Raw genomic sequence first — 16,276 nt, forward strand, 5'->3', positions numbered from 1 at the left:
CGAGAGGAGAGAGGAAGTAGTGGGTGAGAGAGAGGCGGGGGGCACTCAGGGGCTCAGAATAGTGGTCAGGGAGTAAGAGGGCCTGGTGGCTCTGGGACTCCCCATGAGGCTCCTTAAGTGTATAGCCCTCTGACTGAGAGCAATCCCTGAGAGCAGGAGGTTTGGGGGAGCCACTGAGCCCAACTTGGGATGTGCCTGGTATGAGGTTCTGGGAAGCGTCCGGAGGCAGGAACAGTAGAGCTCAGCAGTGAGGGGCACTGGGGACCCTTGCTGGGGGACCATGGGAGCAGAAGCCTCAGGAAAGAGGAGAACAGTTATGCAAGCCACATAGTGGGGGACAGAGGGGGAGCTGGGGTGCAGTGCCAGCTCAGGTAGGCTGCTGTGGTGGGAGCTGGATCTGGACTGCGTTTTCCTATGAGTCCCCATATACAGAGAGGTCCGGGTGGGCTCAGCTGCCAAGAAGGGGGTTCAGGATGGTACAGCCGTCCTGCAGCCGTCTGTAGCCATCATAGCAAGGGCGTTGGCCATCCCAGCCAGATTTAGCCCAAAGGACAGTAGGCAGTGTTGCTATGTGTGTGTATGTGTGTGTGTATATGTAGGTACAAGCCTTGGTGTGTGTGTGCCCGTGGATGCCAGAACACTAGGCACAGTGAGTATGATTCTGGAATGCTGTGTGCCCAGGACTTCCTCGGTGGGACTGTGACCACTGGACACTGCGTGGGGCAAGGACTCGAGTCTCTCTTGGGCACTGCTGTGTGGCCCGTGCCTAGCACAGTAGCTGGCACATTGCATCCAGCATGGACTTGGTGAATGCGTGTGTCCTGGTGAGTGGCTTAGGGCACTAATAGCCATCAGGCCTGGGTAGGAATCCATCACTCAGTACTTACTCTACCTCTCTGTTCCTTGGGTTTATTGCCTTAAAGTTGGGATTTAAAGTAGCTCTTCGCCTTCTAGAATTATGCCGAGGGTTAAATAAGAAAATCCATGTTCTGCTAAGACTGCGTGTATGTGTGAGTGAGTGTGTGTGTGTGTGTGTGTGTGCATGCACGTGTATGTGGGTGGGCATTTGCTGGCTGTGGTTGCGGGCAGCCGCTTCCACTGGCCAAGGGCACGTAGCAGTGCACCTCCCTCCTGTCGCTGGGCTCTGTCCAGGGGCTGAAACTGCCCAGCCCCATGCAGTGCACGCTGAACCAACCCAGGTGAGGGAGTGAAGCCACGGCTCCTGCTTCCACCCCTGGCCTCCACTCTGGCCAGGCTGGCATTAAACCGTTGAGATATGAAATGCCACCCTATCCGAGACAGGGTCTTTAATTAAATTAATTGCCAGCAACATTGTAAAAATGCTGATGGGGTCATAAATGGCGCATCGGCAATGCCGTTCATCATCCCTTCGGACTTGCTGGGGCCTCACCTGGCCTGGCAGGGCTGAGAACCCCAGGGAGCTCTGCAGCCACCAGGGCCTCTGGCAGGCAGACCAAGGGAAAGGGGAGTTGGGGGCACCTTGTTTTAAGGATGCATGTGTGCAACAATTGTACCGCTTGCAGCTCAGTCCGGATGGTTACCTGGCGAGGGGCTGCTCTGGAATTGGCTGGGGCAGCGGGGAGGGGAAGGGCAGGCGGCATCCTTCAGCCTGCTGGCAGGTCAGAGGTACCCTTGATCCACGGGGAGTGTGAGAATCGGACCCAGCCTGGCCACTGATCGGTGAGTGACCTTGAGCAAGTCCCTATCCCCTCTGAGCCCCAGCTTCCTCATTAGGAAGACAGGTAGACCCCCACCCCACCTGCCTGCCCAGAACCCTCCTGGCCTCCCTCCCACAGCCTCCTGCACTGTAGGGAACAGTGCCAGAGATCCTGTTAAGTCCTTTCAGCCAGGGCTGCCATAGGCGCTGGCAGGGCCCAGAGCTTGCATGCTGACCTCCCACTGAGCACTGGGGAGGAGGCTGGGCCGGTGCCCACTGCCTACCTCTGCCAGGTGAAAGGTGAAGGAAGCTTGCCACGCACACACGCACGAATGCACACACACCACCACTACCACCCCAACCAGGAACGCCCACAGCAGCACACACTGCACCAGCCGAAGATTCCATAGTAGGAGAAAGCCCTCCTTCCCTAGTTCTCTCTGGGCTGTGCGACCACATAATTACCCTGGATTCCATTCTATTTAATTGCAGCTTATTAAATTCTAACCAGCCAATTATCAGCCACAATTACAGCTTAATTCAGGGACACAATAGCTATTTTATCGTTTGTTAATCAAATGCTTATTTAGGCCTCAGCTTTATTAACTATTTCTCTGGCCCATAGCAAGGCCCTGCAGTAGGAAGGGGCAATGGGAGGAGGCCCCTGGGACCTGTCCCCCCATCACAGCACTCCTTCCCTTGGCATCCCGCTAGTTTCTAAGTCTCCTTCCCTGGTGGGTTTGGGGACCTTAGTGATGGTAGCAGTGTGACAGAGTGTGGACACTGGGTCAGGTCAGGTCCGAAGACCCGAGTTTGTGGGTTCCTGAGCGTCGTGCGTGTTTATCAAGCACCTGCTATATGCCAGGCCCAGGGCTGGGTTCTGGGATTACAGCAGTGAACCTAACTACCGTGGTCCCCACTGTCATGAACATTTCAGGGAAGGGGACATGGAAAGTAACAAGCAAACAAGTTCCCAAACAAGATGACATCTGGTAGTGGTGAGTGCTGTGAGGAAAATAGCCTGGGAAGGAGAAGGGAGGCTAGAAGGGGCACCTTCAGACACGGTAGCTTGGAGGAGGTAACAGTGCAGTGAAGACCTGAGGGATTCAAGGGAGCAGCCATGGAAGAGCAAGGGGCAGCGTGTTAGAGGCAGAAGAAGCAAGTGCAAAGGCCCAGGCGTGAGATGAGCTTGGAAGGCTTGAGAAAGAGCATTGGCATGGACACAGAGTTAGCAGAGGACAGCAAGGTGGACAGGGCCAGACACTGGTCCAGTCAATGCCCAGAACCCGTGCCCTATGCCTGGCCCTGACTGAGAGGTGTCAAGAACCCACTCAGCCCTTTGGAGCGTGAGACCTTACGTAAGTCTTGAGCTTGCATTCCCTGCCCGTAAAGTGAGGGGCCAGCAGAGCGCTCCTGAGCACAGCTCCCAGGTGACACGCCTGGTGTGTGGCAGCCGCAGGCAGTATGGCCTGGCCATACCAGGTGTGAGTATCCCTCAAGCAGACAAAGTGGCACCGTCCTCCACCCCTACTTGCTTTGTCCTTTGCAGTTAGGACTGTCTGCGTGTCCTCCTCATGGCACCTGTGTCTGTCCTTGTGACCAGGCCCCCGGAGCCCACTGGGGAAGGGGGTGACTTTCCTCCGATCTTGCGGGGGGTGGCTGCCGCTGCTGTGGCACTTCCACGCAGCCATCGTCATGGAAACAGGAGTGCTGTGCACGCGTGTATGTGAGTGTGGGCCAGGAGAGCAGCCCCCCACCCTGTTACTGCCACCTCATGCACACTCCTAGAAGGGAGAGGCTGCAGCTGCGTCTTTCCTCACTCATTGACCATGCACCCACTGGGGCAAAAGAGCCTGGCCTCAGACCTGTGCCCCTGCCCGGGGAAGTCCTCACTACTGGGAGCGATAAGCATCGGCCCACAAGACGAATGACTGAGGGATGGGCCCAGGGGCAGAGCAGGGAAAGAAGAGAGGCTTTGGTGCGCACCTCCAGGCCCCAGGCAGGGGGGCAGCCTGGTGAGGGGTCAGCATGTGTGCCCTGGATGGGAAAACCGAGGCTTAAGAAACAGCAGCAGCCGGGGTGAGGGGGTCCTACAACAGCTGAAGGAGCCCCAGAAACAGCAGACAGGCTGCGCAGAGATTCCTTATGTGTTGGATTTGGAGGAATTCTGAGGCACCTACCCCAGCTTGGCCTGACCCTGTGGCACCCCATTGTCACCTCCAGGCAGGTCCATGTGTCCGAGCTGCAGCCTGGAGCCTCAGGGTTCTTGGTGCGGCTCCCAGGTCTGTGGTCCCAGGGCCCCCAGCCCACCATCCCTCCATGGCCACCCCGTCCCGCCGCTGTCTGTGCGTCTCTGACAGCAAGTGCGGCTTCATCCCTGCTTCTCAGAGTCTCTCAGGGGAGCTCCATCATCGTGCAATTGCCCACATTTAAAACCTAGTAATTCAGGAAGCAATCTTGGGCCATGGAGGTGCAAGTTGGCAGGAGAGCAGAACTCGCCGGTTCCCTGCATGTCTCTGCCACCCCCTAGCTCCCCACCCGCCACTGTGGCCCTGGCTTCCTACCCCAGCCCATCCCCAGACCTCTCGGGCACACTCTGCCTCCCTGGGGTCCAACACGGGTGCTTTAGAAATCAGGTTCCCCTCCCATTGTTTTCCTTGATCGCTGGCTTGATTGATTGGAGGGCAAGCAGAGCCAGCTTCCCGTTGGATTTGAGTGTGTGTCTTCCACTTCCAGCCTTCCTCTCTGGGTCTTGGGTTCATTTAAGGGGGTGATGTTCACCATGCATTCAACAAACACCTACTGGGCACCCGCTGTGTGTCACACACGGCCAGGCTCCAGGGACATGCAAAGGGATGTCACCATTCGGTCTCTGCCTTCACGGTACTGACTGTGGGGAGACAGCCTTGTGGATGGGGACGATATGAGGCTGGAGGCACTGGGTCAGTTCAGCTGAGCTGTGGGAGATCAGAGGAGGTGTGGTGGGCTCTGGCTGGGGGCCCGGGAAACTTCCCAGGGGAGGACGTATTTGATCAGGCCTCGAAGGGCAAGTAGAAGTCACCCGGGCAGATGGAATTACCAGGCCTTCGGTACTGGCCCAGAAGAAAGAGAGGTTCCCTTCCCAGCAGCCCCACCCAAATCCCAGAGTCCCATCAGCTCACATGGGACGACCTGTCCGTCTGGGAACCAGTCTGTGTCAGATGCCCACTGCTGGGGCAATTTATGGGCTCAGCCCACCTGGGCTGAATGAGCACATGGGCTGAAGGGGGTCGAGGGAGAGCGTCCTCTGCAGAAAAGCAGGTACCCTTAGCCAGAATGCGAGGGAGGCAGAGCCTGGCATGCAGTGTGCACACGCCCTTGAGGAACTGCAGAGTCAAGGTGCCATCCCACCGAGCACACTTGGAGGAAGGCTCTAGAGGCAAGGCCAAGTGGCAGCTCAGGCTCTGCACCAACAAGGCCTCCAGTGCCAGGTGAAGGGCATGGATCATTAGCCTGCAGCACTCTCTCCTCTCCCCCTGCCCCGGGGCCTATGAAGCCCGGACACCCAGGCCGCATGGAGACTTACCAAATGCAAATCTCCAGGCAAGGCAGTCGAGGAACTTAAGTGCCCAAGGGTCAGGGGTCTCCAAGCTGGGTGAATGGGCAGGAGAAGTTCAGGTAGAGAAGGAGAAAGACGCCAGGCCCTGGCTCTCTCCTCCACCACATTTCCAATCCCAAATATGTCTCAAGCATAGCCAAAGCAGGGACTTGTGGCTCTGACTGCCAGGACTATTGGGAGGTTGAAAGGAGCAAGGGGCAGCAGGGGCAACGCGGGCCCGGGGAAGCAGCGCTCACATCTCCTGGCTGAATGAGGCCGGATGACACCCTGCCCCTGCCCCCACCCCACTCCCAGGACTCAGTCTTTGCTCAGATAATACGAGTTCATTAATAGCTTGATTAATCACACCTCATATTTTCATGGTGCTTTTAAAAATAAAACATTTGAAAGCACTTTCACACCCACCCTGGGCCTCAGAGTTGCACGGTGGGTCTTATCATCCCGCTGCAAGTGAGAAAGAGAGCGCTCTGAGGAACAGCAGGGCAAGGACCACGAGTGCCCATGCAGGAGCCCTCTCCCTGCCTACAATTCCACCTGCGGGCCTCTCTGCACAGCCTTGGGCTCTCCCTGCAGGGCAAGAATGAGGTGGCCATCCTTGGCAGAGCGGTTGAAATTCAAGAGAGAACAAGGGGTAGTCATTCAGTCACTCAACAAACACTCCATCAGCATCCTGGGCTCCCGCCCCAAGCAAGTACAACAGTGTGCAAACTATTCTGAAAGTACCAGTTCTGAAGGCACCGTGGAGAGGGGCTCAGGGGACAGTGTGGGCACTGGGACAAGTGACAGATAGTGTGGTTCCAGGAAGGCATCTCAGAGGAAGTGGCACATTTGCTAAAACTTGAAGACTGGGTGAGAGCTCCCAGATGGACCGCATGGGGCAGGTCTGCCACGGGGTCCCCCCCATTAGATGCTCCCTCATCCACCTGCCCACTGCCTCTCCTGCCTCCCTCCACTTGTTCATGTGGGAAGATCTCATCATTCCCTTGCACACAGCTCTCCAGAGTCTCCCATTGCCATTGCAGTAGAATCCCAGCTCCCTACTGGACCTAAAGACCCCAGGTCAGGCCCCTGCTCCCTGTCTCTCATGAGTCTTCCCTGCCCTCCCTCCACTCTGGCCATGCTGACCTCCTCACGGCCCTCACACAAGCCTGTCAGTTCTCCGCCTGACAGCCTCTGCTGCTCCCTGTTCCTAAAACCCTTTTCCATCTGGCTTTGGCATTCAGGACTCTGCTTGGATATCACCTCTGCAGAGAGATCTGCCCCGAGTCCTCCTCCCCTCCAGAGCCCTTGAGCCCACACCCTTTCTGAAATAGCACCCCTTTTACCTGTGGCATAACCCTCACCAACATCTGGAATCCTTTATTTATCCTCCAACTTGGAGAGTAGGGGCTGTGTTTGTCTTGCTCACTCTATCCCAGAACAGGTCTGGCACTCCAGAAGTGTTTGTTTGAGTGAATGAACAAATGAATACATTTCAGGTCATGGGAGCCCTATGCGAGGGGAGGGAGTCAGTCCCAGGCTTAGTTCTGTCCAAGCCCCACCTGCCTCCACATACACACAGAGGAACCTACGTGGTCTCCCAAGCGCTTCTCCGTTGTTGTTCATTATGAGGGATGCTGGGGGTGGGGACTGCTTGGAATGTTGCTTCCACTCTTAATGGGGCATCCAGAGCAGGGGTGTTGGCTCAGACTGACTTAGGCAGCCAGTGCCCTCCCAAGACAGGTGGGGGCCAGCTGGCCAGCCCTAGGGCTCACTAGAAGTGGGGTCATGCTTTGGGGTCTGATCTGTATGCAGGTGACCAAGAGCCTATTGGGGATCTGCCAGTAAGTAAAAGTGGTTTTCTTTTTTTTTTTTTTTTTTTTTAAAGATTTTATTTATTTATGAGAGAGAGAGAGAGAGCGAGCACAGGCAGACAGAATGGCAGGCAGAGGCAGAGGGAGAAGCAGGCTCCCTGCAGAGCAAGGAGCCTGATGTGGGACTTGATCCCAGGACACTGGGATCATGACCTGAGCTGAAGGCAGCTGCTTAACCAACTGAGCCACCCAGGCGTCCCTAAAAGTGGTTTTCTAACTGATTTCTGGTAAGGCAGCTGGGCCAGGGCCTTAGCAGGTAGGAGAGCCTTGGCTGGGGCCTGGTGAACCAGATCCTCTTGGGGAAGTGAAGGCTGGGATTTGGGGCTTGCCGGGGCTGTATGCGGCCTGCACCTTCCAGCCTTCCTGCAGCCCCTGGGTGTCCAACCCAGCAGAGCAATCCTCCCATGTTCATTGTCTCAGTGGCCCCAAGGGCAGCAGCAGCAGGCAACCCACTCCAAGTCCCCAGTTGTGAATGCCAGCACTAGGCAGCCTTGAGCTTAGCTGCCCGCCTGTTTCTCCTGTGTAAGAGTTACAGCACCAGTGAAGCCAGGCCCTGGGTGCAGAGGGCAAAGCGATATGTGTAGTTGCCTGGGGGAGTGAGGTGGAGGACCCCTCTTTCCAGAGGAAGTGACAGTAGAGCTGGGCCCTGAGGAGAAGGTAGGGAAGTGCTGGCAGAGGAGGGAGGAAGGGGGTTTGAGACAGAGAAGACCATGAGCAGAGACCTAGAGGTGGTGGGGGTGGTGCCTCGAAGGGATCAGTGTTTCTGCACAGGAAGGCTAGAGAGCTGTCTGTGCTGAACGGAAAACTCAGGGATGCCAGCCAAAAGCAACTGGCTCCATCCTGAAGCACCCATGGGAGCCAGGCACACAGTAGAAAGCAGAAGAGGCAGGCCAGGGATAGGACAATAGGGAGTGGTGGGGACTGTGGCAAAGTAGAGAGCTTGGGCCCTGTGGGAAGGATCACCTGTCACTGGGCAGGGAGCGTGGACTGTTTGGTGGTGTCTTTTTTTTTAGACAAGTACAGGATTCAGTCAAAGACAGAGATGCTCACTGTAGTGGCTTGTGGTAAGGAGGGGGAGGGACCCACGGCTCATGCTCCGCCTTAGTTCAGGCAAGAAGCCCAAGGGGGACAGTGAAGGGTCAGGCCAATCATGTGCTGACCACGGGGTCACAGGCTTCAGGGCCAGAGGAGAAGAAGCCCACTCTGGCCGCCCCTGAAGCTTCTAGTAGCTCCAAGAGGACATCTATTGGGGCCTGAATTTACCCCGACCCGTAGCCTCAGAGTGTCCTTGGTAGAGGGGATAGCTGCAGCCTGGAGGGTGCCCCCGGGTCCACCCCGTAAATGCCTCCCCTCAGGGTGAGGAGGGTAAGGCCGCACCAGCGTGGCGTGACGGAGGCCCTGGAGAAGTGAGCTATGTCCCTTATTGGTCACAGTACATTTATTTTTCATTAGCAGTTAAATGCAGACATGAGGGATTGTGCTAGGTTCAGCAGGCAGCTGACGTGAGCAGTGCTTGGTGCTGCAAGCAATAGGGTGCCTTGAGGGCCACTTGCTGCCCGTATTCCCGGTCAGAACCCCTGCCCTTCCAGCTCTGAGCTAGTGGGCAGGCACCGGCCATTGCTTCCAGCCTCCATGAAGTGAGGTGCAGGGAAGCCTGGAACCTGCCACTCAGGGGTCCAATCCCCCGCTGGAGCTGCTGACCCCTGCCCCCCCACCCCTCCAGGCCCCACTCAGTAGTCAGGCTTGGCCCATCTCTGGGCAGCCGTGGGGTCTGCGGAGACACCATGTCTAGAGGGGCCCCAGGCCTGCTGGCTCCCCGCTCCAGGCCTGCATGCAGGAGCCCACACTCCTGTTCGTGTGCACACCTTAGGCCTGTGCCTGCCCCAGCCCTCCCTAGCGGAGTGGCAAGTGGCCACCCAGTGACAGCGAAGAGGAAGTGTAATAACAAAGGTCACGACACTTTTTGAGTCCAGGGTCCGAGCCAGGGGGTGCGAGGGCTGTGACGTCACCCTTGGAGCTCAGTTTCCATCTGTAAGATGTCTAGACAGTTCCTCCCCTCTGCCTGCACCCCCACATTCCTCAGCCTCCAACAGACCCCAGGGGGAACTGGCAGAGCCCTGGAGCAGCCAGGATGGAGGAAGGGAAGCTTTGTTTCCCCAACGGCAAGTGTGCTTCCTGGGCAGGTTGGCCTTGGTCTTGAAGCTGAAGGAAAGTGTACAGGCCACGCCAAAGAGAGCTCAAAGAGGAAAAGACAGGCTGGGGAGAGGCTGGGGGGAGGGGGTGGATGGCCGTGCTGCAGATGCCATCTGGCTGAGTCAGAAACACCCTCCACATCCCCCCATCCCTCCCACCCAAGGGCAGGACTCCCCACCCCAACCTGAAGGCAAGGCATCTGGCTCTGTGCCTCAGTTTCCTCAAAGACATTGCCGTATGGCTGCTGAGATAGGGGAGAGGCATTCCTTTGCCCTCAGAAATGCAAAACCTCTAGGCCCTGGCGTGAGCCGGGCACAGTGCCTTTTCTCATCTCCTCCTCACAGCTGCCCGAAGAGTGGGGTGCTCCCTCTGGCAGGCGAGGAGACGGGCTCGCGGTGGGGGGGTGTGTGCCTGAAGTCACACCAGGTTTCAGCCTCTCTTGGCTGGCATTCCCAGCTCACCTGAGCTGGCCCAGGACACCCACAGGACCAGGCACAGATCCCCTCCCCAAAATCACAGTCTGGGGTTGGAGAGGACAGTCTTCCACCTTGGAAAGAGCGGCCCTGTGCAAACAGGAGGGAAAAGGCCATGTGGCTGCCCTCCACACAGAGAGGGAGCCAGGCCTTCTTGGGTTAGAAGCCCACTGTGGGTTTCGGACTGCCCCCAAAGGGTGGATGGTAGAAAACCCAAGAGTCCAACCACGTGAGGGACCTCCAGAGTCTCCTGAGGGACAGACGGGACCTCGGTGTCACAGATGACTAATGGGTGAATGGCTAATTCACCCAAGGTCACCACTAGCAAGGAGCTGCATTGGTCTCTGAAACCCATGTTCTTCCCTCTTTATGCCCAGAGGCCACTGTTGCTTGTGAGAGTGGGTTGTGAGAAATCACAGTGGCCCTGAGTGAAAAAAGCCAGGCTGTAAGGGGCCTGTTTGGTGGGCAACTGGCTGGAGGCTGAGGTCACCCCATCTCCATCCTCCCACTCCCTCCCAACTCACCCTTCTCCACCCTCCCAGGGGTCCTGCTGGTCCAACAGACTGTCAGACTGCTGTGGGGGAGGGGGGATGACCTCGGCCAAAGCCTCAGAGCCAATTACCTGTGTCATTAGCAACAAATGACTTGTGGATGCTTGTGGTTTTCAGTTAAAATTAGAAGGAAGCATGTATTCGGGTCTCCTTGAAGGGGCGGGACCTAGCCTGGTCCCTCAGGCTCCCAGAACACACTTCTAGCTCCCACCCAGCCCGGCAGCACAGGCTCCCCCTCCCCCCCACCCCTCCCCTGGGCCTCTCCTATAGCGTGGCCACCAGCGACCCCCATATTCTCCCTCACAGCTGCCCCTTCGCCTCCTTCTTTCATATGCTTTTTTCTGAGCACCCCTGCTTCCAGGGGCCAAGAATGGAAATGAACCCAGAAGTGGCCTCAGAGATGCCAGACATGGGAGGAAGGGACCCTGCCCACCTGTCCTGCTGGGGTCTTCTCCCTCCCTCCAGCACTCTCGGGACCTCTGAGGGTGGTGGACTGCCTCCCCAGGTCCCTGAACTTCTACCTGAGTAACAGGAGGCCCTAACTCTGTTGTCTGTGGAGGGCCCCCTAAGTGCTGGGACTCCCACCCCCATCTCATTTCTGCTCTCCATAGTCTTCCGAAGTGGGTGGGCTCTCCGCATTTGGCAGAGGGGACACTGAGGCTCAGGGGAGCATTCAGTAGCCTGGGTCGCTGGGCTGGAGGTGGGAGCCTGGCCCCATCAGCTGCCTTCCCAGAGCCCAGCCCCAGCCCCTGAATGGGCACGCAGCCCCCACGGGCCCCACAATCCTGCCAGTGGCCCTGGCTCACCTTCCTGCTCTGCCCCCACTGCAGGTGCCCAGCAGAGTGCTACGGTGGCCAACCCGGTCCCCGGTGCCAACCCAGACCTGCTTCCCCACTTCCTGGTGGAGCCTGAGGATGTGTACATCGTCAAGAACAAGCCGGTGCTGCTGGTGTGCAAGGCCATGCCTGCCACGCAGATCTTCTTCAAGTGCAACGGGGAGTGGGTCCGCCAGGTGGACCACGTGATAGAGCGCAGCACGGATGATGGCAGCGGTGAGTCCTGGCTGCGCGGCCAGGCAGGGCCCAGGGAAGGGGAAGCCAGTTTCCACCTCAGGGAAAACAGAGGCCCAGAGGGGGGCTTGCAATCGCCTCTGGCTGCATGCCTGTAAGGAGGCCAGGATGTCACCAGCCCCGTGCCCACCACCCCAGCTCCCCAGAAGAGGCAGGACTCCCACACCTAGGTCTCCCTGTATGTACACCGGGGCCTTCCCTAGGAGGCCACACCCTCACCAGACCTGACCACTTGGGAGGGCGTGAGTAAAAGGGAACCCCCTCCAAAGGCCCCCGGATGCTGTGGTTGGAGGGACACAGGGCTGGGCTAGGCCAGGGGCAGCCTGGTGAGAGGTGCCAGCAAAGAGAGGGAGTTGGGAGGGAGTAGCTCTCAGAGGACAGAAGAGCTCACAGGCCTCATACTCCGTGAGTGTTTGATCTGCGTGCCCCGTTCACTCACTTGCACATTCCCTGAGCACCCGCTTTTGTGCCAGCGACAAGCCACCACTCTCAGAGAGCCCTAACTCCTGCAGAGAGGTGGTTGGCACGGGGAGCTCTCAGTGAGCCCTGGGGGCTATGGCGGCAAGAGGAAAACAGACTGAGGCTCCTCAGAGGAGATGACGTGGAAATGAAGGTTCTGAGAGCTAGTCCAAAAGAGGAGAGGGGAATGGCATTCCAGGAAAGGGGCTCAGCATGAGCAAAGGCTTGGAGTCAGAGAGGCTGGCGTGCTGCTCAAGGTCAGCAGGGAGAGTGGGGTGTGTGCACAGGAAGCAGTGGTGCCATCTGGAAGACTCGCCCATCAGGCTCTGGAGTGAGTTCAGAGTCCCATGGGATTTCAAACTGCCAAGTGGCATGGTCAGAGCTACGGGTGACACTTGGGGCCCATGTGGGTGAGGGGACTGATGGAAGGGGCAGACCCAGAGACACAGAAGAGAGGGAGCCAGTGAGACTGAGCGAAGATGTGGAGGGAGGGGTTCCAGAAACCCCAGGCAGACTCAGGAAGTACCGTTCCCGTGGGATACCCCATTCTGTGCCCCTGCCCTGGCCTCGGGCAGCATGTGGGCTTTGGGATGTGAGTGAGAGCGCTTGCCTGGGTCCCAGCACTCCCTAAGAGCAGGCCTGGCGGAGCTGACGACCCTCCCTTCCTCCTCACTAGCTGGACCCCAGTTCAGTTTACTTCTTCTCCCTTTGCTCTGGTGCTCTGTGAGGCCCCCATGTATGAGGAGCCCTTAGGTTGAGTCCCGAAACACACAGCACACACTTGTGGGGCTGCGGCTACCAGTGTGAGACGAACATAGGCTGGCCGTGCCCAGGACAATTCATGCTGATGTCAAGGCAGGCAAGAAACCTCAGGCCCAGAAGGGTGGCCTAAGCTGCCAGCAGGAGGGTCTGGGTAGCCCAGGAAAGATTCCAGAGGAGGAGCAATTTCCAAGCATGAGTCTTAAAACCTCCTGGAATGAGCATTTCCCAGGCAGAAGGGTCACAAGACCCAAATGCAGAGACCCAGGTATGGACAGAAGGGGCTCTGGGGGGCACACAGCTGGACATGGGGTTGCGACCACACCAGAACCTTGGAAAGTTGGTGCTGGGCAGAAGGAGACTGCAGGACGGGCCCTTGCCTGGGAGAACTTGGAAGCTGTCCTAGTAACCGTGATGTGAGTAGCCTTGAGTTTAGGCAGCGGGTGACTTGGTCCTCAGAGCGAGCCTGTCATGTTACAGATGGCTGTGACTCATCAGAGCCCCAAAAGGGTTCCAACCAAACATTCCGGTCTCTAGAAGTCACACTTGACTCTCCCCTGCTCGAGTCAGCAGGGGCAGGCCTCCTTGCTGCCAGGTGTTGGCTCCTGAGTTAGTGGTTCCTGCCCCGGCCCGAGCCCTGTGCTGGCTGGGCCTAGACACAGCTGCTACTTGCGGCTTCTTTCTTGCAGTCCTCAGAGGTTAACTCTGTGCCAGGCCTAGGTTAGCGCCCAAGATGATCGGCCACCTTCGGACCCCACCTTCAGACCCCAGCAGGTACCAGAAGCCTCCCTGCCCCTGCAACTTTAGGGCCTGGTGGGGTGTCTGCCCTCCCTGCCCTGGGCCTCAGTTTCCTCATCTGCAAAATGGGAGTGAGGAGGGTCCCCTTGCAGGTTGGTGGGAGAAGCCATGAGAACTCATGGACCCTGTGTGAACCCAGCTCCAGGCCTTTCTTCTCTTCCCACCCCACACCTAGGGCCCAGCATCACTTTGGGGCACGGTGAGGCCTCCCACTGACAGAGCCCCCAGGAAGAGGACAGATGAGGAGAAGGAAGCTATAGTCAGAGACCTGCCTTCCTGCATCATTAAGGGCCTGTCTGGAACTTCTTAGAAGTTTGAAGGCTCTAGGCCAGTCTCCAGCTGCTCCCAGGTTCCCCTTCCAGGCTTCCCCACAGACCCTTCCTTGTCTCCTGCCATCAGGAGGTCTGGAATCCAAGGCTTGGCTGAGACCCAGGTCAGGGCCTGCATAGCAGTCACAGGCTGGGCCACATATGCCAAGACCCACCACCCCACACTCCCCAACAGACTCTTCTGGCCTTGCTCACTTCAAACCAGGTGGAGAGCAGAGGTCGTGGGGACATATCCCTCCTATAATCACTGTGGCCCTTTCCTGCCCTGAGCATACAAACTCAAGCGTCCCATGGCCAGCACATCTGACTTTGTATTGATCTTGATTTCTCAACCCAAAACCATTGAGTGCTTTGAGAAGAGATAGGCTTCCCTTGCTCAGGAACAGATGGCCCTACAGTGGGGAGTGGTGCTGTGCAGGGACTCAGACCGAAGACCCTGACCCAGAAACATTCTGTTGTCAGGCGGGTATGGAGGAGTCCTAGGTCAGTGCAGATCTGCAGCCCCGCCTATTCCTGTGTGGGTAGCTGGGTGGACACCCCAAGAGACAGCACTCCTCTCTTCCCCTCACTTGTCCCCATTCCCCATCCAGAAGGCCAGGAGGAGGGACCAAAGCCAGAAAACCCTCAAACCCAAACCTGCTGATGCTATAAAAGCCCAAAATCAGAGAGACCAAGCCTTGGAGTCCCACCTGGGAAGGTAATTTATTGTGTGTCAAACAAACTGGTTAATAGAAGCAGATTGATGAGAAAGTGAGAATCTAAACCCCACCTTGGCCTCAGAGCCCAACCTCCACCCCTCTAACCCTCCATCTCCCAAAAATACTTAATACACCCACACCGGGGCCTCCCCATGTGCCCACAGCATTTACACACCCACTCACACCCCACACGCTCCGGGGCCAGCAGGGACACTGCATCCTTCCTCCCCAGCATCTGCCCAGTGACCTGCAGGGAGGAAGGCACCATCTTCACATCAAGGACCAGCAGGGTAGTGTTTGGGTCTCCTCCTGGATCCACCACCCTCCTGGAGCTTGTGGGCCTCAAGGGTGCTGCCGGATCTGGGACATCATGGACAACTTGGCCCTCATTCATGGCAGCAGGAAGGAGATGAGGGGGTGGCAGTGGCAGGACAGAGAGGGGAGGAGATGGGGATAAAGAAATAGGAGTGCTTAAATTTAGTGCTGTTCTCCCCAAACTGAGTTGTTTGAGCTCCCACCACCACCATCGGGGATGCAGTAGTCCATCCATCCACAGACCTGTCCACTCAGGAAGGGTACCAGGTTCAGAATGTTCTAAAAGTCTCTCACCACTAACCCTAGAGGCTTAGAGCTGGAGGGCCCTGTCACCACCCCCAAGTGTATACACGGCTCCTTGTGCTTGTCAGGTAGCTAGAGCCCAGAGCCCTTCTCCTGTATACAGACCCTGTGAGGTACCCTCTGTTCTCAGCCCTCACCCTACCGCCAGAGAATACACACATTTTTCACCTTCGAGAAAAGGGGTTGCAGGCAGTGGCCAGAACAGAGGGAGCTCAGCCATGATGACCTCAGCCAGAGGTGGACACCGCCCCCCTCCACCTCCACGTCTCCTGTGAGAGCTTGCTGGGGGCAAGGGCAAGGGGGAAAAATCTGGGGACCCGGTGTGGGAGCTAGAGAGACTCACGAGGAGGGGTCTGGGCAGGGGTCAAGGAAAGACATGTTGAAGAAGTTAAGAGGGAAAACAGCCTCCCGGCCTGCCTGCTCAGCTGGGCTGCTGCCCCTCCTGCAATGCAGCCCTAATTGAATTTCTCTGTTAACAATGGAAACACATTGGTTGCCCGGCCTCTCTCCCTTTTTCTGATAAGCCAATGACCCGAGGGAAATTGGGGTCACGAGAAGGAGAAATTGGAAACAGTCTTGTCTCACTCCTGGGGACACTGGTTTTGGCCAAGGGCCAGGGGACTAGAAGAGGGCTAGGATCTCCTGTCCAGGGTCCTCAGAGGATTTGGCCTCCTTGGTGTCCCATTTTCGGGGTCCAGGTATGGCAGAAGGTAGAGGGGCTCAGTCTGTCCTTGAGCGGAATCCCTTCAGCTCAGCCCAGTCAGGGCAGAGAGGGTCCCAGATGCCCATCACTGGACAGCTTCTCCTCTGCAGACTGCCCCCTCACCCGCCCCCCACCGCTCCTCCATGAAATGGGCAGGGGGGACCCCTGAACGCACTGTGGATTCAGACAGCCCTGAGCAGCTACAGCAAATCACCGTCTCTCTAAGCCTCTGTTTCCTTATCCGTAGAGTGGGAGCAATACCATCCAAGGGAGTAGATTGAAGAAAATAAGCCAGCATGTGGGAAACCCTGGCTAAGCCCCAGGGGTCTATTATCATACTACATAATCGCTGTAATTATACTGTTAATAGCTGTTATTATATTATCACATGTCATAATCTACCTGCTAAACCCCAGGGAGAGGAACCAGATCCTTCCTCACCTTTTTTAACCACATAGGCCCCAGAGCTATCCTATCTACCCCACCCCTTCTGCCT

The 16,276-nt window shown here is 57.3% G+C and overlaps 1 protein-coding gene across 4 annotated transcripts in view; it reads left to right on the plus strand.

The window, feature by feature from the left end:
• UNC5A (unc-5 netrin receptor A) overlaps positions 1 to 16,276 on the plus strand; it is an 87,107-nt gene that overhangs the window by 34,160 nt on the left and 36,671 nt on the right. For 3 of the 4 annotated variants that reach the window (XM_032851889.1, XM_032851888.1, XM_032851890.1), the window contains exon 2: positions 11,177 to 11,398. In XM_032851889.1, the coding sequence (XP_032707780.1) occupies positions 11,177 to 11,398 (222 nt within the window). Of the gene's footprint in view, positions 1 to 11,176; positions 11,399 to 14,396; positions 14,459 to 16,276 lie in introns of those variants that run through there. The other variant, XM_032851891.1, reaches the window with a different exon arrangement.

Source organism: Lontra canadensis, unplaced genomic scaffold, assembly GCF_010015895.1.
Source record: "Lontra canadensis isolate GAN:19392208 unplaced genomic scaffold, GSC_riverotter_1.0 scaffold5, whole genome shotgun sequence".
NCBI classification, from domain to species: domain Eukaryota; kingdom Metazoa; phylum Chordata; class Mammalia; order Carnivora; family Mustelidae; genus Lontra; species Lontra canadensis.